The sequence below is a fragment of the Oryzias latipes genome, chromosome 3 (assembly GCF_002234675.1).
Source record: "Oryzias latipes chromosome 3, ASM223467v1".
Classification (NCBI taxonomy): Eukaryota; Metazoa; Chordata; class Actinopteri; order Beloniformes; family Adrianichthyidae; genus Oryzias; species Oryzias latipes.
The window spans coordinates 1,978,910-2,002,169 of record NC_019861.2 but is presented as its reverse complement, the minus strand read 5'-3'; the positions used below and the strand labels follow the sequence as shown (position 1 = coordinate 2,002,169).

General features: G+C 45.4%; 1 protein-coding gene across 1 annotated transcript in view; it reads right to left on the bottom strand.

Moving 5' to 3' along the window:
* LOC101157114 (uncharacterized protein YMR317W-like) overlaps positions 1–23,260 on the bottom strand; it is a 178,039-nt gene that overhangs the window by 7,439 nt on the left and 147,340 nt on the right. The window contains exon 2 of the mRNA XM_023950970.1: positions 123–280. Coding sequence (XP_023806738.1) covers positions 123–248 — 126 coding nt within the window. The 5' untranslated portion in view covers positions 249–280. The remainder of the gene's footprint in view (positions 1–122; positions 281–23,260) is intronic.

Here is a 23,260-nt window from a genome sequence, read left to right as displayed (position 1 = left end):
TTCAAAGCACAAATGAAATTAAAAATAGTTAAACCACTAAAAAGAATCAAAGCACATAAAGGTAATTAAACAGACTGTAATAGTAGTAATCCATAACATGAATCTATTGCTGCAAGCATCACCTTGAAGGATCCATCAGGATTTGTTCCTTTGTAGCTGAAGCCCACGGTTCCCCCAAAGTGATGAGAGGCCGACACCAGCGGGAGCAGCAGCAGCGTCTGAAGCAGGAGCAGCACCATGGAAGTCATGTTGGTGCTCCAAAGTCCACTCTGTGGAGAAGATGCTGCTCACATCCACCTGCAGCATCTTTATACAGCAGTCTGCAGACGCCTGCATGCACACTCAGAGCAGGAAAAAGGCTGCAGAACGGGTTTGACCAAACCAACAGGAGGGACAGCACTGATTCAGGAAACACCTATTTCAGCTATTTTATGACTTCACCTAAGTTTATTGTTTTGTTTTCTTTATCCGGAATATTTCTTGGTGCTATAACTGATGGCTGTCACTCAAGCTGCACATTGGAGAGATCTGATGAAAAATCCCCTTGGAGTCTGCACTGGAAGCTTCTGTGGCCACAATGAAGTCAGAACTACCATTCCTCCCACTTCCTAACATTTCAGACCAAAGACCAAAAAAAAGGTTTCAATCCAGCCAAATAAAGACGGTCGGTTCCCAAACAGTAAGTCCATGGATGGACCTCTCAACTCCAGGAGTTCTGTTCAGACACGTCTTTACTGAGTGATAAGAAGTTTCTATCCCAGTTTCAAGTACAGAATCTCCAGCAGAGCTGTTTGCTCAGTAACATCCACATGACTGAAACCTGCAGCTCCTTCAGGAGAACGGAGGACACAGAACCCAAGATGTTCCAAATGGGTCTGGAAGATCCAGACACCCATGAGAACTGTGGTGGAAGCCCCCCCAACATCTACGACCCATCAGATTGACGGCGTCGTCTTCTTCCAGCTTCTCCGTCTCTTTGTGTGACCTGAGACATGAGCATTAATCTGCTTTCACTTGGATGATTTCATCCCAAACCCACTCCATGGGGGGTTGAGTTATGGGCTATGGGTGTCTTTGGTGGCCTTTGGGCCAGCCTGGGCTCCAACATACAAGCTCAGTTCTCTGGGGTGGGAAAACCTTCAAATGGGATGGAAAGTGCTGACTCAGGATAACAGAAGACTTCCTTTCTTTTATTAGTTTTTAAAAATGTCCATGGTCTTAGTCCTTCTTTCATTTCCGACTTGCTTTTAACTTATGAACCTCCCAGAGGCCTTAGCTCCTCAAGTCCAGGCCTGCTGAAGGTCCCCAGGGTCAGGACCAAAATCCACGGCGAGGCCTCGTTTAGAAACTACGGGCCTCGTCTGTGGAGCAGCTTACCTGAGGATGTGAGGGCCTCATCCACTGTCCAGGTTTCTGAAAAGAAACTAAATACAAACCTGTTTAACTCAGCTGCTAATTAGATTTCATAACATATCTTTTATAAGCTAGAATTTTTATTTTTTTAATTCTTCTGCTTTATGATGTTTTATCACATCATTTTATTGTTTAATTTGTTTAATCTAGAATTTTTACTCTTATATTTTTTGATATTTTAACATATATGTATTTGTTTCTTGTCTTTTAGCCAAGTTAGACGGTTTACGAGTGTTTTCTCCCCCTTAGCTGGGGTGTTTGTGTCTATGCCGACACCCCAGCCAATAGGAGGACAGGACAGACGGCGCCTTCTGGGTTCTCTCTTCTTTAGCTTTTTCCTTTAGTTATTTCTCTTTTACTTGTGTTTGCTTTTGTGTATTTTATTGCATGAATAGGATTGGTGTTTTCTGCACCTTGAGCTGTTTTTGTACATGAAAGGTAAAAATGAACTATGGCTGCTTTTACCTTTGCTAAAGTGCATTTTGTTATTTTTAACTCTTGATTTTTCACTTAATTAAAAATGCTTGTGCAAATATAAATAAATACATTAAATAATTTGCATTACTCAGTGATTAAGGTAAGGGATTAAGCAACGCTCATGAATAGAATTTTATAATATTTATCCTTGTGGGACTCTGAGGCTCCTACTATATAAGCATGTTATACAAACACTCAATGTGGTTGAGAGCAACCGCTTGATGCAAGGCTTTTAAGTACATCTACAAGTTATTTTTTTTGAGTGTATATGAATAAAATTCATTTGAATTTGAATTCCATGTGTTAAACATGACTCATGGATCTGAGAGACGGAAACTGTAAAGACGAAAACAGGTCAACATGAAAAAAAAAGGAGTTATGAGGAATTCTATTCAAATGCCTGGAAGCATTTCCTGTAGTTGAAGTAGAATCTATAAAAAACACAAAAGAAGTGAGGTCATGTGACTCTCAGGAGGAAACAGAAATCGCCCTCAACCCTTAGGGAAATCCACTGATTCATTCTTAAAAACAAAAACCGTTTATGGTTCACAGAAAGAGGGCAATGACTAACAACTCCTAAAGGCAGCAACAAATCTAAGCATTTCCTTTTCATTTTTATCCTGACAAAACATGTTTGCTTTCTTTTCTTGGTCCCAGAAACTGAAGATGTTATTCTAGTTGCTCAGGTTCCAGAGCATAACATTTGAATTTGTTCAACTAACATAACTCTTTATTGTCCTTTACTCTCAGCTTAACTCTGGCTGGATTCAATGGAAAATGGTCTGCATATAATCGAAGTACTTTTACTCTGTTTTCCACTTCCCTTCACAATTATTGCACACACAGGTGTGTAGCTGCTTCACAGTCCAAGCTAACTCTCTACAGAAGACCAGAAGGTCAGCATGACTGCAGAAACCTGGACCTGAACAGCAAACACCGATGGTTCTTCTTCTTCAAAGTCAAAGTCAGCTTTATTGTCAAATATGCTGCATCCATAAGACACACAGCACAAATGAAATTGCTTCTCCCCAGATGACTCATCTGAGAAGCTTCAAAGGATCAGCTACTGGAACAGGAAAGTGCAGTGACAGCTTCAGGAAACACAACGCCTATATCATTAAAATGTTTCTTGTAGTTCTAGAGAATATTTGCCCTCAGGGCCACAGATTTGACTGAACAAACATCTGAGGTGTGATCACGGATCACTGGAGCATTTAGGAGCACATGCTCCCTCATTAACTATTTGTATTTCCTCATTCAATTGCAAAAGAAACTTAATAAAGAGCGACATTTTACGAAGAGTATTTATGAATCCACTGAGTTCTGACTGTAGCAAAGAGAATGCTGAGCCTTCTCCGTTTAATTGGGATTCACTGGAGCCCCTGGTTCAGCCAATGATGTCGGCTAACGGGGAAAGTATAGGGGCTCGCTCCGGTGCCGCCTGATGATTGATGCTTTGCTCCACGGGTGGAGCAGAGTTTCGGGGTTCACCACCATTTGTCAATGGGTGGAACAGTATTTGCCACCATCACAAACACTGAAGTTCTTCTTAGCCCTGCAGTAGTCTCCACTTTTTAAAAAGATTCCTGAAACAAAATAGGATTTCCTATTTTGAATTCTTCATTCCGGAGGATGAGGCCAAAGCTACACACTATTTCCAATCATAGTCAGAATTATTCAGATACCAAAGTTATGATCTGGTTCATTATGAGACCATCTCAAACATGCAGAAAGTTGATAGAAATCTGCTTCATGCTGCTTTAATTATCTGATTAAAATGAGTCAGAACCAGGATGAACTCAGGGACACTGGACTGGAGAGAAAGTCCAGATTCAGAGCAGATATAAAGAATAGATTCATATCTGTCATGTTTGGTGTTTTGTGTTAAAGCTGGAATAACAGGTGCAGACTCTGGAATGCACACGTGGTAATTATTGAATCAAAAAAAACGCCACAAGTCCCACTGATGTTTCTATTGTTGTTTTGTTGTTGTTTTCGTTTTCCCTTCTATCTCTTTTTTTCTTTCCTTTACTCCCCCCCCCCCTCCCCCCTCATTATATGTAAATCACCTGGAAGCAACTCATCCTCGGTAAGTATTTATTTATGCACGGAGCGGGCGCGCGCACACACAAGCGCACACAGGGGCGTGCACATGCGATCCTGCACACACACGCCGACATACTGCAATCACCTCACACAGGCTCTCATAGGACGCACGCGACACGCAGCTCACATAGCCAGAAAACGTTCACGCGCACAGCGCTTCTCAATGCGGGCACGCGCACACGGACTGGTACACAAGCACTACTTAGCTTTACACCTTTTCAGTCAGAGCAGTTATGAACAGTCTTAACATCGTTAGCTGGAATGTGCGTGGACTTGGCTCTGGGCCAAAGAGACTGAAAGTGTTAAATCACCTGGATGGTCTAAAAGCAGATATAGCTCTACTGCAGGAGACCCATTTATCAAATTCTTTGAATCACCTTATGTGCTGCTTACAATTTCCAGTTATATACTCTGCCAGTTACAACTCCAAACAACGAGGAGTTGCTGTTTTAATTAATAAAAATCTTAATTTTACTCATAAGGATACAGTTACTGACCCAGAAGGCAGATTTGTAATCATTAATATATCCATTCAGAATAAGGACTTTTGTATAGTGAGTATTTATGGTCCCAATGTTGACGACTCTTCCTTCTTTCACAGATTCTTCACCTCACTCTCAGTTCACTCTGACTCCACAATCATTATAGGAGGAGACGTCAACCTTGTTTTGGACCCTGAACTTGACAGACTCAGCACAGCAGCAAATCAGCGTACATGGCGATCTGCAAGTATTCTAAAGCAGTACATGAATGATCTGGGTCTCTGCGACGCGTGGCGCTCATGTCACCCAAACACTAAAGGGTTCACCTTTTTTTCTCCAGTTCACCACTCACACTCCCGTTTAGACTATTTATTAATCAGTAACTCTCTTTTAAAAAATATTCAAAGCTCCAATATCCATCCAATTATTATCAGTGATCATGCACCAGTCTCTGTAAACATTTCTAGGGAAAAATCCACACCCTCTGGTACAACCTGGAGGTTTAATACGTCTCTGTTAAAGGACCAGGAATTTCTTGAATTCTTTAAAAAAGAGTGGGCAACCTTCTTAGACTTCAACAATACTCCGGACGTCCCACCGTGTGTTCTTTGGGAAGCAGCAAAGGCAGTCATGAGAGGGAAAATCATTTCTTATTCAACGCACAAAAAACGCAAAGAGAAAGCAGATTTATTAGAATTAGAAAATAAAATCAAAACCCTGGAGACTGCTTATGCTGCTTCTGCACAGGAACGCATTCTGGGAGATCTGAAAAATTTAAAGCTGCAGTTAAATGACATCATCAATAAACAAACACAATTTCAAATACAAAGGCTACGACTTGAAAGATTTGAAAACTCTAATAAATCTGGCAAATTTCTGGCTAATCAGCTTAAAATTAATAGAGAAAAATCATCAATCACCTCTATTATGGACCAAACAGGAAATGTCACCCATGACCCGGTCAAAATTAATAACGCATTTGAAAACTTTTATAAAAACCTGTACACACCGCAGATCAATCCGTCAGAGCAAAGTATTGACTCATTTCTTAACAATGTAAACCTACCCAGGCTAAATGAGGATCAAATCACAAACTTAGATTCTCCGCTCTCGCCGTCTGAACTTCATGAAGCTCTGTTACTTATGCCCAATGGTAAAGCACCAGGGCCTGACGGCTTTCCTGCTGAGTTTTATAAAGAATTCTGGGAACAACTGGCACCAACATTTTATAAAACTGTCACATCTATTAATGAGAGCCAATCAATGCCACCTAACATGAACTCAGCCAACATAATTCTTCTTCTAAAACCAGACAAAGATCCCACTAGTCCTTCAAGCTATCGCCCTATTTCTCTAATCAATGCAGATGTAAAAATTATCTGCAAAGCACTAGCACAGAGAATAGAAAAAAATCACTCCTCACATAATTCACTTCGACCAGACTGGATTCATCAAAGGCAGACACTCGGATGATAATGTCCGTAGACTAGTTAATATAATAGACTTTGCCACCATTGAAAACCAGGAAATGACGGTACTATCGCTGGATGCTGAAAAAGCTTTTGACAGAGTTAATTGGAAGTTCCTTATTGCTGCCCTCCATAAGTTTGGTTTTGGAGAATCATTCATCAATTGGATCAAAATATTATATCACAACCCCAATGCATCAGTTAGAACCAATAAACAGACTTCAAACAGGTTTTTTCTTGGAAGAGGAACCAGACAGGGCTGCCCACTCTCTCCTTCTCTTTTTGCTATATTCATTGAGCCTTTAGCTGCAGCAATAAGACAGAATGAGAGCATTATAGGAATAAAAACCAAACACAGCCATCATAAAATTAGTCTTTATGCGGATGACATATTACTGTTTTTAAGGAATTTACAATCTGTAAATGAAACAGCAATGATCATAAATGAATTCTCCTCCATATCAGACTATTCCATTAACTGGAATAAGTCTGTTTTATTACCACTCAACAGGAATATGGAACAAAGACTCACAATTCCAGTTAAAACAGGAAATATCAAATATCTGGGTATCTACTTTTCCCCCAAACTATCAGAACTGGTGCAGCTAAACCACACCCCATTACTGAAAAGCATACAGGACGATCTAACACGCTGGACCAACCTGCCTCTGTCCCTTATGGGCAAGGTAGCCACGGTTAAAATGAAAATCTTACCCAAAGTTAATTATCTCTTCTCAATGATTCCCACACAACCGCCATTAAAATGGTTCAAAACATTAGACTCATCCATATCAAGCTTTCTATGGAACAACAAACCTGCAAGAATTAGTCTAAAAACTTTAAAATCTGCAAAAAGCTGTGGAGGATTAGAACTACCTAATTTCCACAAATACTTTCTTGCAAATAGATTACAATATATCTTAAAATGGTTAAAAAATAATCCAGAAACCAACTCATGGTTAGACTTGGAACAGGCGTTATGTGGAAAGATCAACCTTTCACAGCTACCATTTATTAGCCAAACAGTTAAAAAACAGGATTGTTTCAAAAGCATTAATATAAATGCCACCTTAACAGCCTGGTGGGAATTTCTCAAAATATCAAAATCATCAATTCAACCGTGCAAAATGACACCCATCTGGAACAACCCGGACATCCTTATTAACAAAAAAATGATTCACTTCCCAGCTTGGCAAGCAGGGGGCATAAAACAACTAGAGCACGTAATTATTGATAGAAGATTCATAACTCCCCAGGAACTTCAAGACAAACATGGAATAAATAACTTCTTGGAATATCAGCAACTTAAATCAAGTATTACTAAAAAGTATAAAATTAAAGACGACGATTTAAAGCTACCAGATGTAGTTACCACTCTGATTAATTTTTCAATGAATAGAACTCTCTCCAAAATATACAAACTTTTATGTAATTTAGATAACAATATTGCCCTTCCAACAAAAAAATGGGATGCAGATTTGAGCATCAGCACAGATGAAAGCTTCTGGTCAGAACTCTGTCTAAACACCTTTAAACTGACAATAAGTCCAAATCTGCAGCTAATCCATCTCAAAACTCTTCACAGAATTTACTACACTGGACAGAGGATGTTCAAGATGGGTCTCAGTAACTCAGACATTTGCGAGCACTGTGATAATAATCTACCCGACAGCTACATGCACGCACTGTGGTTCTGCACTCCTGTCCAGGCTCTCTGGCAGCAGGTATGTGCCGATCTATCAGTCTGGCTTAAGGTTTCAATCACTGCCTCACCGTCACTTTGTGTGCTTGGTGACATGAGTGCCATCGATATAGAAGAAGGATTAGCATCTATCATTTTCATAACTCTTTGTATTGCCAAAAAAACTATTTTAATAAATTGGAAAAACAAGAAAAATATAAACATAAGTCAACACAGAAATCTGCTGTTTGATCATATCAGCTTGGAAAAAATGTCAGCCCAAAGCTCAAGTAACTTTGAAAGAATTCAGTCTCTCTGGTCTCCTGTGGTTGACTCCATGACTTAGGGGGTGGGGGGCTTGGTCGTCGCTGCTCCTTGCCCTTCTGCCGTGGTTTGGGGTGGGGGTCGGGGCTTCCGGTGCCTGGCGGGGGCGGTGGGGGGCTCTGTTGGTCGGGGGGTCGGGTCCGGTGCCTGGCTGGGGCGGGCTGGGGCGCTGCGTGGTCCTCTGGGCTTGGGTGTGGGGGTGCGTGGTGGGGGGGTGGGGTGGTGGTCTGGCTTGGCTTGGGGGGGTGGTCCCTTTGCCTGTGCTGGGGGGGGTTGGCGGGGGGCCCTGCTCGGGTGGGGGGGGCCCAGCGGCGCCGGATGGGCTGCCCATCTGCACCTGGGGCTGGGATCGGCCCTTCCCTGGCTCTGGGACGGGACGGGACAACCCTCTCGGGGCCCCCGGTCGCTCTGGGTGTCACCCGCTTCGGCTGCGGGGTCTGGGGTGGGGTGGGGTGGGGGGCTTGTCGGCCCTGTCCTGTGGGGGGGCGTTCTGGGGGGGGAGGGGGGGCCCATTATTAGTACGGGTCGGGGGGGCTAACGGGTCGGGGTCTCCGCTGAGGCAATCAGTGGTTGCCTCGGCCGGTTGGCCTCCTCGGTCCCGTCGAGGCCTGACCAGAGCTCTTCTAGGGCCGGCGTCTGGGGGTGGGGGCCTGGGCTTGCTCCGGGGGGGGGCGACGCTTTCTGGCTCCTCTCTCTCTGTGTGGGGCGGGTGGTGCCGGGCCTGGGGTGTCGGCGCCTCCGGGGGTGGGCCCCTGGGCTGGGTGGCCCTGGCCCCTTTGCTGGGGGTGGGCTGGGGGACGGCTGTTTGACCACCGGGGGACAGTCTACCAGCTGTCCCCAACTTACCCCCTTCCTTATATAACCTCATATTAGGGTGAGGGGGTGGGGGGTCTAGCCTGCGATGCGCCTTGGGGGGGGGCTACTTGGGAGTGGCCCCCCTCCTATGGTTGCCGTATGGAGTGGGCCCCCCCTCTTTCGGTTTTATTTGCACCTTAGACATGTAGGGTCCTTGGTAGGGGGGGTGCTTGGACATCACTGCAAGCAAGCAGCAGATGTCCTCCTGGCACCCTACCCGCCAATTTTAACCGCACCTTAGACACTTAGGGCCCCTTGGTGTGGAGGGTGAGGGGACATCACTGTGAGTAATCAGGAGATGTCCCCTTAGTGCCCTACTCGCCAATTTTAACTGCACCCCCCTTAGTACACACACCCCTCCCCCTTCAATATATACATTCAAACATAAACACACACACATGCACACAAACACCCTCTCAAGCACCCATACACGCACACACATTTTACAAGGAAGGTGGGACCTGGGTCCATCTGTCCCCTACCCCTTCCCTGGTGGGGGGTGTGGGCCTCTTGGCGATGGCGGCCGTGTCCCTTGGGTGCCGGCTCCCTGGGCCCGGCGGTGCTCTCTCCGCGCGGTGGGGGGGTTCATATTACACCAGAGCCGGGGGTGTTCGTGTCCCTGGGGGGTGGGTCCTGGTCCTTGCCCCTGGGCGCTGGGCCCCGCCAAACTTCCAACATGGCCGAGCCTGGTCGGGCCATATTTATAACACCCCTTGTGGGCCGCCCTTTTTTCCCCGGGGTTCCCCCCTCCTGGGCGGGGGCGGCGGGCCTCTGCCTTGCTCCTTCCTGGACCAACCGTGGGCCGGGTGGGTGGCTGCCTGGAGTGCGGAGCGGGTCTCCCTTGGGGGGTCCTGGCTCGTACCTGGGGTCGGGGCGGGGGGATGCCCGGAACTCCTGGGTGGTGGTGGGGTGCTCGTCTGGGGCTGTGGGCGTCCCTCTCCGGTGGGGCCCTGCGTTGGGCTCTTCCGGCGCGGCGGGGGGCTGCTTTCCTGGCTGGGCTGGGGCGGCGCTCTCTTTCCCTCTGCGCCTCCCTGCTCTCTGGCTCTGGGGGCCTCGCGGCGGTCCTGCTGGCCCTGGCCTGGGTGGCGGTCTTGGTCGCCCGGGGGGCGGTTGTTCCCTGCCTGTTCCCGTGTGGCGTTGGGGGAATTCCGGCTGCCGCTGCTGCTGCGGCGGGGGTATGGGTGTGGGGGTGGCTGGGTGCTCCTCCTCCTTCTTTTCACATTCCACCATCCATTTTAGAAGAACATAAACACTCACCTGAGCACAGGTGTTGGCTCACCTTTGCACTAATAGTTTGCATGATTGAATGAATGAAAGATTTCACACTAGTTGGTTTAAAGGCGTTCGTGAACACTGTTTTGTGTGCATGTTGACATGTGGACATTTTTGCGGCTAGCAGGTGTGTTGATAATATTTGAGTGTGTGTGAACAGGCCCCGCCCTTTTTGTACTACATTTGAACCGTACCGTAACGATAAACAACCAGTAAGCCTGTCTGCTCTATGCTGCTTCATGGTCTTACCCCCTTTCCCCTCCGATTATCACCCTCCTACCCCCCCCTCTCTCTAACGTCCCTCTCTCTTCTTCCCCTCTTTCCTTTTCCGTCCGGTCCAACACCAAAGATTTTCAAACATGATTGAAATTAATAAAGTTTGGCCTCAATTACAAAAGGGGTTTATTCAGACATACCTTTGGTTTGTCTGAAGATGAATAACCCCTCTTGTTAAAATAAAATATGTCCAACACAAGAGGCCCTCAGCTCTCATCTGTTTGCCTAGCTGTTGGACAGGACAAGTTAAAAAAAAAAAAAAAAAAAAAAAAAAAAAAAAAAAAAAACGCCACAAGGTGGGAACAAGAAAACAAAATGCCTCACAAGAGGGAAAAACTACCGAGACAAAAAAACAACAACTAGCAAAGACAAAAAGAAATGATGACAAGCAGACGTCAGTGTCGGCTGAGCAGCAAGGCTAGAGAACTAACTGGGACACACCGACACTGAGGAGACTGACACTGTGTCCGAATTACGGCCCTAAAGGCCCGTACACACGATATCTGCAGACGTTTAACGCCTCGTCACTAAACAAAGGGCACCAGTGTGCACACAGACGCGAAAAAACGCCACGCGTCAAAGCGTCACTTTTTAAAAAACACCTGGGGTTCGTTTTTTTGGTTTGACGCGCCGCGTCTAAAACTATATGACCAATGAGAATGGCGCTTTTGCACACGTGTCTGGAGCTTCCGAAGTTACAGTAAAACACAACTTGGGGGCGCTCAAACACAAAACTGTCTTGCTGAGCACACATACGTCACGGCGAAGAAGACAGACGCCAAGTAGCGTCTAAACTGCCGCGAAGAAATAAGCATGGACATTCTAAAATATCCCCGAAAACGCACATGATACATTTTCAGTTCTTGTACCAGTCGATAAAACTCCCCATGTTCTTCTCTTCTCGTAACTATGGGATGTACCCAAAATTGGCGTCTTTCATCATTCAACAGAACAATAATTGTGTCTTGGCTAACGGAACTAAACAGACCCAGACGCTGGAACCCAGAAGAAGACGCAGGTGAGTTCTGTAATGGTTTGAAAAGGGTTTAATACTCAGATCTTGGTTTAGAGGATTGTTGATGAAGCGGCAGACTCCGGGGAGGACCCACGATGATGATGGAGGGTTTACGTCAGCTCGTGACGTCACTGGTGGTTGCGACCGCAGCTCGTGAAGGGCTGAAGGCTCGGCAGAGGCTCGTGGTGGATTGAAGGAACGGCAGAGGCTCGTGGCTTGACAGGAGGCAATGACGAGGCTGTGTTCCGGAAAGGCTGCAGACTCAGGCGACCACTCGTGGCAATGAATTCCTGGAGACAGGTAAGTGCAAGAATTTAGGCACAGGCTTGAAACAAGGGCAAAGAACGTGACGATCATGTTAACCACCATCAGGGGCAACGGACTGGCAAAGAATGCTGATCCTGGAACTCCTTAAGTAGGCAGGCAGGTGATGAGGTAAGTGGTCGCAGCTGAGTCGCATCAGGAGCCAAGCAGAGAGGGGAGGGGGAGGAGTCTGACAGAGGCACCATGACAAATTTCTTCATCGCTGGAACTGGAGCTAGAGCTACTGGTGCTGGAAATATTCATGTTTTCTTTGTATGATTCTGACAAGCGCGTAAATACTTGCTCTCTTCTTCTGAGTGAAAGCAACTTTAAGAAGCGTAAAGTTGCGCAGCGCCACCTTGTGTACAGGGGGTATTTGTGTTTTACATTAAGCGCCATCTAACGTCAGGGAATGAAATTGCATGTTCGCTCGGCTCATCGTCAGTGAAAATCGCCTGGGTGTGAACACAAAAAACGTGGCGAAAAACGCTGGAGAATATTCGTCCCGGTGTGTACGGGCCTTACCCCCTTTTAGTGCGGTCGCCGTTTTGTATGACTGTCCGAATCTACAGTTCAAAAATCATGAGCTCTAAAAATTTCCCAGAAGTCTCTACGAAAAACCACTGTGGATCGATACTCACTCGATTGGTGAATATTGTCCAGAATGCACTGCGTTCAAACCAGAATGCATTGCGTCTGACCCACAATACATTGCGTTTGATGGATCCGAAAATGGCGGACGGTGGCTTATAAATGTAAGTATTTGAAGAAGTAGCAAGTATCTGTTGTCAAATATATTTGTATATGAATTATATAACATGTTTAATATGTTATATTCCTCAACACAGGAGGTTGTAGTACATCCAAAAAGGATGAGTTCTAACCACAGTCATAAGTTATTAATGCGTTTTTTAAAAATGTTTTTATATATGTAGGGACAGACGAGGATGTGGAGAGATTGATCCGCCTGCGGATGAAGGAGAGCCTGTTTTCAGGCAAAAGATTCGCCTCAGCTGCCGGATGGGAGTAGATACAGCTCAGATTTTTATTCATTTATCATTAAACTGTTAATCGTTGTCATTTGGGGTAAAGGTTTTTATTGTTACCTAACCTTGTATTTAGAGCAGTGATACGGTAAATGGGGCTGACAGAATATATTAGTCCAACCAGAACAGCAAAGAAATGGGAGAACCTGAAGAAAACATACAAGGTTGTGAAGAAACAAAGGCCTACAAATGTGTGTGTAAATGCAATTAAGATATTTGTTCACAAGTGTCCTTTTGGTATTTGAAGGAACTTATAAGGCCTCCGACCGGCAGTGGCTCTGAGGCAGGGGAACCTTCAGCAGCATCGTGGAAGTGGTTCTCTTTCATGCATGAGGCAATAGGCACCAGGGCATCAGTTAGGCCTCATTGCCTCATGCTGGGAGAAACCTTCCACATCCTCTGGAGCATCCTCTGCCTCAGTGCAACAACAGCAGCAGCAGGCAGGAGAAGATGAGGAGGAGGAGCGGCTGCCAGCTAAGAGGCCACGGCGGGGCAGCCTTTTCAATATTATAGAAAAGGCAGAGAGGAGGATAGAGCCGCAAGAGAGGAAGAGAGACAAGAAAGATGGTTAATCTTCTTCTTCCACTTTCGGCTTCTCCCATCAGGGGTCGCCACAGCGAACAAGTCGCATGGTAAATTTGGCAATGTTTTACGCCGGATGCCCTTCCTGACACAACCTTCTCTAACCGGGCTCGGAACCGGCAGAGGTAGAGAAGGGAACAGGGAGCAGCCTGGAGTCGAACCCGGGTTTCACGGACGGAAGGCGCCGCAAACCAGCACGAGCTAAACTGGCTCAGACAAGAAAGATGGTTAATAATACTGGAAAAGATCGCTGAAAAGATGTAACGTTGTTTTTATTGTTCCAATATGTTTAATAAATGCATGAACAGAAATGAATTATTTACATGTATTATTTAAACATGAGACATTTTTAACAATCTCATAAACATCAAAGGTTAACAATTTACAATTTCATCTTATATTTAACATTCATTTTTTATACATGTTAATAATAATCGTGGTCTTCTAGAGCCATTTGTGGCACAGTTGGAGCTGACAGGAAACCAGAGATTTTTCCTCACAGACGGACGCCACTCTGCTCGTCCTGCTGGTTCCTGGCGTTGTCCTGCTGTGGCTCAACATCTGTAGCTCCAAGCAGTCCCCTTCACTGATCCACATATTGTGCATGATGGCGCTGGAGGCAATGATTTTAACTGCAAATTTTGTTTTAACTTCAAACACCCCCAGAAATATTGCTCTCCTCATCTTTATCATGCCAAATGCTCTCTCCACCACAGAGCGTGTTCTGGAGTGGTGCCGGTTGTATCTGGCTTCAACCGCATTCCTCAGGGGTTCCCTGTAGGGTGTCAGCAGCGTGATGGGATGTGCAATGCAGGGATACCCACCATCACCTAAAAGGATGTATCCTTCAGGTGGGTATGTTTGATTTACATAAATTGGGCTTTTACGCAGAACCTGTGAATTATGGACTGATCCTGGATGCTTAACAACAAATAACTATAAATTTGGCATTCGAGTCGCATACAGCCTGCATCTGAATTGAATAAAAAAGCTTCCTGTTATATAAAAAGCTGGATCTTCTTTTGGGGCCTTAATTCGTATGTGGCAGCCATCAATGCTCCCCACGACCTTTTGGAAGTCAGCAGACCCAGGGAGCTGCTCAAAACCGGAGGCGACTTATGGCAGTTCATTCCTACTGGGAAGCCGGATGACCCTGCTCATCAGCTGGAGGATGCGGTCTGCCGTCCTGTGGACAATGTCACTCACAGTGGACCGTGGCATGTCGAACTCTCTGGCTACCACACGGTAAGATGTGCCACACGCCAGCCAGAAAAGGATCACCAGGACCACAGTCTCCTGCGCCCACCCCTGATTGTGAGGAACCCCGAAGCTGCTCCACCAGATGCACAATCGTCCTGCGGGTCAACCGGTAATCCTGTCCTGTGTCAGACTGACCGTCAGCATAGAGGGCCAGGACAGACACCTTTATTTTGGAAAGGCAGTAGATACGCGGAAGACCCTGTAAAATAGAACATTATTTCCTTTTGTAAATTAAATCTCAGTTTTTGAATGTTTCTATTTATTCTGAAATCTTACATTTTAGTTTATAAAGTATGTTTGAATTCTGGAAAATCTCAAGTTTTTTTGGCTGGGTTTTCATATTAATTTTTAAAAATGAAAGCATTTTTGTATAAAACAAGTGTGCTGTAAACCTTTTTTATAAATAAACTGGTATAGAATACTTTGTGTTGAAGGCTGATGTGGTTTGACTCTGAAGAAAAAACACATAACTTTCTCTGAACTCACGGATTTATACAACTTTTTTTTTTTTTTTTTTTTTTGGCGCCGGACATGCCGGCAGCCTGTTACAGTAGCTCCGAGAGTTTCGCCGTGTTTCGCCGTGTTTTTGTGTTTTCTTTCGTGCTGTCTGTCGTCTTTTTTGCTACCAACCTCAGTCGGACTTTCACTACTATGGATGTACATATAGCGAGGTTTGGAATATGTGTACTTGTAATTCTTTGCCTGTTAAATACGGCATCCGGAGACCCGTTCAGCAAGGGCTCCATTGTTTACACACGGAATCAGCTGATAGCACTGTGCAACACAAAGGTGTTCCCGGGACAACGACCGGAGATCCCCGTGGAACTACAGAGAAGGAGACGGGGCTGCAGAGCTGGAGTGAAGCGTCGGGAAAAGAACAGACGGTACAAACCATGCGTGCCGTCTGTTATTATGGGGAACGTGAGATCTCTCCCCAATAAGATAGAAGAGCTGACAGCGCTAACCAGGCTGCAGAGGGAGTACCGGCATTGTAGCATCATGTGCTTCACGGAGACGTGGCTGAATGAACTGACGCCGGATTCGCACGTCTCATTGGATGGTTTTCAGACCGTGAGAGCGGACAGGAAGGTAAAGGAGAGCGGTAAGAAGAAAGGAGGGGGCATCGCCATGTTTGTAAACAACAGATGGTGTAACCCAGGACACATCAGAGTAAAGGAGCAGCTCTGTAACAGGGACATTGAGCTGCTAGCTGTTAGCATGCGGCCGTACTACCTCCCGAGGGAGTTCTCGCAAGTCATCGCGATAACAACGTACATCCCGCCCTCTGCCGATGCTGCTGCAGCATGCGAGCTCCTACACAGTGTTGTATCAGAGCTTCAGACATCGCACCCCCAGGCCCTGCTTCTGATCTCCGGGGACTTTAACCACGCCTCCCTGTCTTCCACCCTCCCCACATTCACCCAGTATGTAAATTGCAAGACCAGAGACAATAGGACACTAGACCTGCTGTATGCAAACACCAAGGATGCATACACCTCCTCCCCCCTCCCCCCACTGGGTCGTTCTGACCACAACTTGGTTCATCTGATCCCTGCCTACATACCCATGGTAAACAGACAGCCACCCACCAGGAAGTATGTGAGGAGATGGACAGAGGAGGCCAGTGCGGCGCTGAGGGACTGTTTCGACACCACAGACTGGGATGTGCTATGCAGGCCACACAGGGAGGACATCGACAGCCTGACAACCTGCATCACAGACTATATAAATTTCTGCGTGGACAACACCGTACCTATGAAGAAGGTACGGTGCTTCTCCAACAACAAACCCTGGGTGACCCCAGAATTAAAAACTCTGCTGAAAGAGAAGAAGAGGGTTTTCAAGACTGGAAACAAAGAGGAGCTGAGGAGGATCCAGAAAGAGCTGAAGAGAGAGATAAGGAGGGGTAAGGACAGCTACAGGAGGAAGCTGGAGGAGCCCCTCCAGAATAACAACACCAGAGAGGTCTGGAGAGGCCTGAAAACCATCTATGGACACGGGACAGCGGAAGGGGCCCGGAAGCGGGAAACCGTGAATGGGCCAACGAACTTAACCTGTTCTTCAATAGATTTGACTGTGCTCCTGCCCCCTCCCCCACCTCCCACAGCCCTGACCAAACGGCACCCATAAACCACCCCCTATACTCAACCCCCCGCAACATCCCCACCCCCGAGAACACCTCTGAACTGCCATCAGAAACACACCTTCTTCCACCACACTCTGCTGGGGGGATCCATTCACCCCAACCCCCACCCAACATAACAGGGCTCCTTTCACATCACCCCTCCAACTTCTCCATAACCACGAACCAGGTGAGGAGGGAGCTGAGGAGGATCAAACCAAGGAAGGCTACTGGCCCAGATGGCATCAGCTCCAGACTCCTCAAGGACTGTGCAGATCAACTCTGTGGGGTTTTCCTGCACATCTTCAACATGAGCATCAGTCTGGAGAGAGTTCCGACCCTGTGGAAAACATCCTGCGTAGTCCCAGTTCCCAAGACTGCACGTCCCAGTGAGCCGAACCACTTCAGGCCAGTAGTCCTAACTTCTCATCTGATGAAGACCATGGAGAGGATCATCCTGGACCACCTCCGTCATCTGGTGAACGACAACATGGACCCGCTGCAGTTCGCCTATCGTCCAGGAATAGGTGTGGAAGACGCTGTCATCTACCTGCTGCACAGATGCTTTTCCCATCTAGATGACACTGGTAGCACTGTGAGAGTCATGTTCTTTGACTTCTCCAGTGCTTTCAACACCATCAAACCATCACTGCTCAGGGGGAAGCTGGAGGGAGCTGGAGTCAACAGTAGCCTGGCTGCATGGACCATCGACTACCTCTCCAACAGGCCGCAGTATGTGAGGCTTCATGACTGTGTGTCTGATGTGGTAGTCTGCAGCACTGGGGTACCACAGTGTACTGTGCTCTCTCCTTTCCTCTTCACCCTGTATACATCGGACTTCACACACAACACTGACAGCTGCCACCTCCAAAAGTTCTCTGATGATACAGCCATTGTCGGGCGGATATCTCAGGGAAACGATCTGGAGTACCTGGAGGTCATCACCAACTTTGTGGACTGGTGTGCTCTGAACCACCTGCACATCAACGCCAGCAAGACGAAGGAGGTGGTGATCGACTTCAGCAGGAAACCACATCTGACTGCACCGGTGAACATCCAGGGCTTGGAGGACTATAAATACCTGGGTGTTCACCTAAACAATAAACTGGACTGGACACACAACACAAATGCCCTGTACAAGAAGGGCCAAAGTCGTCTCCACCTGCTCAGATGACTGAGGTCCTTTGGGGTGTGCAGGACACTGCTAAGAACTTTTTATGACTCTGTGGTGGCTTCAGCCATCCTTTATGCAGTGGTCTGCTGGGGCAGTGGGAGAAAGGAAGAGAGAAAGGAAGAGACTGAACAAGCTGGTCAGACGGGCCGGCTCTGTCCTGGACTGCTCCCTGGACTCCATCGAGGAGGTGGGCGAGAGTAGGATGTTAGCCAAGCTAACATCAATCATGGACAACCCCTCTCACCCACTGTACCAGACTGTTTCAGACCTCAGCAGCTCCTTCAGTGGCAGACTGCTGCACCCACGATGCAAAAAGGAAAGCTGCCGCAGGTCCTTCATCCCAGCTGCTATCAGGCTGTTCAACACCAGCCCAAGTAAATAGTTTCATAGTTTTTGTTTTTTATTCACTGTACAAAAACTGTATATACAGATGACTCTATATACCTGCACATCTCTTTCCCTGTTTATTTGTCAGAACACTCTTACTTTTGTATATATTCTTTCAAATGTGTGTCTGTCTAACTTGTCATTACTGTCTGTACATACTTGTGCCAAACTCCATGCTACTGTGACAAGGAAATTTCCCATTCGTGGGATAAATAAACAAATCTAATCTAAACTCATACTGTTGAAAAAGAATGTTAAACTCTTGCCCAGTACATGGCGTACCCCCAAATGCTAAAGTTTAACTCACAAGTTGTTCATGTCTGGCTATGGCAGCCAGAGGAAATCTTCTGAATATGAGACGTCTGCTTCTCCTCCTTGCCGCCCTGTGTAGCATATCAGCTCGTTTTTGGACTGATCTCACAAAAACAATCGAATTATTACAAATTGATTACAAAGTACAGGCAGCTGTGCCCCCTCCACAGAGAGCCACAGGGAGGGAAGGAGGATTCTTCCAGGAGGAGTGACAGCTGACCTGCGAAGCAGTTAACTGACAGAGGCAGTTAGAGCGGTGCTTCTCAATTTGTTTTTGCCAGGCCCCCCCTAGGAAAAAGAAATTGTTTCGCGCCTCCCCCCCTCCACCCAACCACACACACTTCTAACATTAACAAAAGAAAAAATGAATATAAATCCACTTACAACAAATATTAAATTTATTTATACCATGGTTTGGTTGAATATTCGATTCTGATTGGCTGCTGGGTGTGCATTAAAACCTGATAACCGCACAGTGAAAAAAGAAGTTCCGTTCACCTAGCTTAAATGTTTTGTATCACTGCGCCGGCTTCTTTAAAACAACCTTTTGCTTCATCCTTTGGACAAAAACAAGCGGTAAGAGGAGAACTTTCTCTCTGAACTGATGCTTTATCCAACCCACGATCAGCATATATATATCGCTGAATCTTGACTGCAGTGGTGGTGCTGCACGACAAGGACTGACGTGATGCACCGCATCAAATAACACATAGTCCGCTTTTTGTGAGAAAAGCGATCCAAATCGGAAAAAAAACAAGAGTTAAGGACTAAAAACTGGTTAATATGTATTGCTTTTGTAACTGACCATGGTATAAGTGGGTTAACGGCCTTCGGTCAATGGCGGGTTAACGGACCTTCGGTCAATGGCGGGTTAACGGCCTTCGGTCAATGGCGGGTTAACGGACCTTCGGTCAATGGCGGGTTAACGGCCTTCGGTCAATGGCGGGTTAACGGACCTTCGGTCAATGGCGGGTTAACGGACCTTCGGTCAATGGCGGGTTAACGGCCTTCGGTCAATGGCGGATTAACGGCCTTCGGTCAATGGCGGGTTAACGGCCTTCGGTCAATGGCGGGTTAATGGCCTTCGAAGTGTGCCTGAGTGTTCAGGCTTCCACAGCGTGCGTTAAAAAGGAATAACGCATACTTCGTCGGCCATTAACCCTTACTTAGCCAAAAAAAACCTGTTCTAGTCTAAAACAGAAAAGAAGCTTAAAGTGCCTGAAATAAAAAACATCTGTCAGTCCTTATTTAAACTAGAAACATTTTAAACCAACTGAACCATTTGATGCTGAGAAAAATAATTCAATCAATAAGTATTATTAAATATAAATTGATCTGAAACTTTATCATCATAGTACTTTCTTTTTATTGTTTATACTCTCTTGTCTTCCTCCTTTACACTTTTTTATATCTTTCTAGTTTGCAGGAGAGCTTAACCCTTGTGTGGTGTTCATATTGTTGTTACTCAGCCAGTGTTCGTGGGTCTGGTGGACCCGTTGCATGTTGTGGTTTTTAATGCCTCACAATCAAACACTTTGATGTTAAAATACTCGACAGATGTTTACCTCATCCAATTACAATCAGTTTATTTGGTTAATATTTGCCCTTTACCTTTGTTAGATCACATTCATAACTCATTATTTAAAACGTGATAAAGAAAATCAATTAAAATCAAGATATGATTGGAAACAAATTTTCAAGTGAAGCAATGGTTTTCAAAACTACTAACTTTTATTTATTTGAACACAGAAACTGAACCCATTCAGGTGCACAACACAAGCTGAACACAGAGTAAACCTATTGTCAAGACAACACATCAGCCCCATGGCCTTCTAGCCACTAGCCTGTACAACACATGGTCCTGGCTGCTGACGGCCTGGTCGCTGATGGCTTCGTTTTGGAACTGGCTGATGCTCAATCTAAATGGTAAATTGTAAATGGCTTATACTTGTATAGCGCCTTTCTTCCTACAAGGACAAAGCGCTTTACAGTCACAGACCCATTCACCCAGTCACACACACATTCACTCACACATTCAGACACTGGTGGCCGCTCCGCTGGCAAACACAGGTGCCCGCCTACCACCAGAGGCAAGGTGGGGTTCAGTGTCTTGCCCAAGGACACTTTGACTCATGGGCCTGCAAGGCGGGAATTGAACCTGCAATATTACGATCAGGGGTCGACCACCCTACCGCTGCACCACGGCCGCCCCAATCTAATCATCTTCTTCAGAGTCACTGTCAGACTCTGAATTTTCAGAAATGTGATCCTCCAATTCTGAAACCTCCTCTTCTGAATCGTCTCCCTCTACATCATCCTCAAAAACGTCTCTCTCTTCTAAAATCAATTCCAGGGTCCTCTGCACAGAAAGTCTTTTGGCCATTTTGATCAGTTGTGATAAGAAACCACACTGGCAAAGCTATATTTATAGTGTCCCGCCTCCAATTTGTAGCAGATCTTTATCTGCTATGTGAGATATTAAAGATTCCCGCAAGAAAGTCAAATGATCAAATGTGCGGGAGAACGAGAGCAAACAGAGTTGATGCTTGAATTATTCTAACAATGTTGCAACCTTGTGCGGGAACCGCAGGTGCAGAAACAGAACTCACATTTACAGTGAAACTTTCTCTCTCTGCCACTCTCTCTCTCTCTTTCTCACTGGTCACACACACACACACACACACACACACACACACACACACACACACACACACACACACACACACACACACACACACCTACACACACCCACACACACACAGCAGGCCCAGACAGGTGGAGGACAGAGTGTAGGTACATAAAAACATCAATTTCCACACTTCTATTAGCCCCGGGTCCAGTGGACCCGAACATCTTATATGTAATATAAATGTGTTGGGGGGGTATACGGTGTGTGGTCATTAAAAATGTATTCTGATATATGTTCTTCACAGAAAATGAGCCAAGGCCAGTGAGTCTGAGTTTGAAAAATTAATTAATTGTATCATTTTTCTTTTGATAAAAAATGAAAACGGGTCCCACAGACCCGAACACCACATAAGGGTTAAGACACCGAAGCCAAATTCCTTGTACATGCACTGTACTTAAAGCTAATTCTGATTAACATGGCAGCACCAATATATTTAACGTTTTTAGTCTGAAGAAACAGGTGAAAACATTGTGCTGATTTTTTTTTTAAATGATGGATTGATTGTTTATGATCTCATAAAGTGCAGCTGTTTACCTGCATTACCTGCTGTCTTCATGTCAAATACTGACACCAACTAAACCACAGGCAGACAAAGATACATTTATGGAAAATAAAGACACGCCATCCAAATGTCCACAATAGTTCATAAATAATGGCATTATTAGCATGAGCTGAGGAATCTAAAGGCACGCCATGATCCTGGTGTTGCGTAATCCAGGCAGCGTTGCTGCTCTCCGCGTGGACAGTCCACCTCGCAGCCTGAGCCCACTACCCCTCCCCTCTCCTTCTAACACACGCGTGTGACAGGAGACAGCAGCAGCTCAACCAATAGAAGCGCAGATTTTTTTCCAATCACTGAGCTGCTGTCACCACCGCCCCCCGTTAAATTTGCGCTCCAGACAATTGCCCGTACCTGTGCCTAAAACCGCCACTACTGCACGCCCCACTATTTGAGAAGCACTGAGTTAGACAGAAGAAGCAAAACACCAAACTGAATCCTTTTGACATTTCTCAATGATTGTTGGCTATTTTGTTTCAAATGAGACCAGAAAAACTAAATAAAGCTTTCATCTACATGTTTGCTGTTGTGGTTAGATTTCCATCATCTTCTTCAAGGTGAGTTTCAGGCACAGAAATATCCATAGAGGCAGCAGCAGGAGGGTCTTGACCAAAGACAAAGACACCCATCCCACTGAGCTATGCAGCCGCTCGTTTTTCCAGGGTAGAAAGAAATGAGTGACATGTTTGGATTTATTGTTTCTCTCTGGCCTCTTTCTAAGAACCATAAACTGTTGGTATTCATGATAGAATTGAAAAATTTCTCTGAAGGCTTGAGGGCGATTTCTGTTTCCTCCTGAGAGTCACATGACCTCACTTCTTTTGTTTTTTATAGATTCTACTTCAACTACAGGAAATGCTTCCAGGCATTTGAATAGAATTCCTCATAACTCCTTTTTTTTCATGTTGACCTGTTTTCGTCTTTATAGTTTCCGTCTCTCAGATCCATGAGTCATGTTTAACACATGGAATTCAAATTCAAATGAATTTTATTCATATACACTCAAAAAAAATAACTTGTAGATGTACTTAAAAGCCTTGCATCAAGCGGTTGCTCTCAACCACATTGAGTGTTTGTATAACATGCTTATATAGTAGGAGCCTCAGAGTCCCACAAGGATAAATATTATAAAATTCTATTCATGAGTGTTGCTTAATCCCTTACCTTAATCACTGAGTAATGCAAATTATTTAATGTATTTATTTATATTTGCACAAGCATTTTTAATTAAGTGAAAAATCAAGAGTTAAAAATAACAAAATGCACTTTAGCAAAGGTAAAAACAGCCATAGTTCATTTTTACCTTTCATGTACAAAAACAGCTCAAGGTGCAGAAAACACCAATCCTATTCATGCAATAAAATACACAAAAGCAAACACAAGTAAAAGAGAAATAACTAAAGGAAAAAGCTAAAGAAGAGAAAACCCAGAAGGCGCCGTCTGTCCTGTCCTCCTA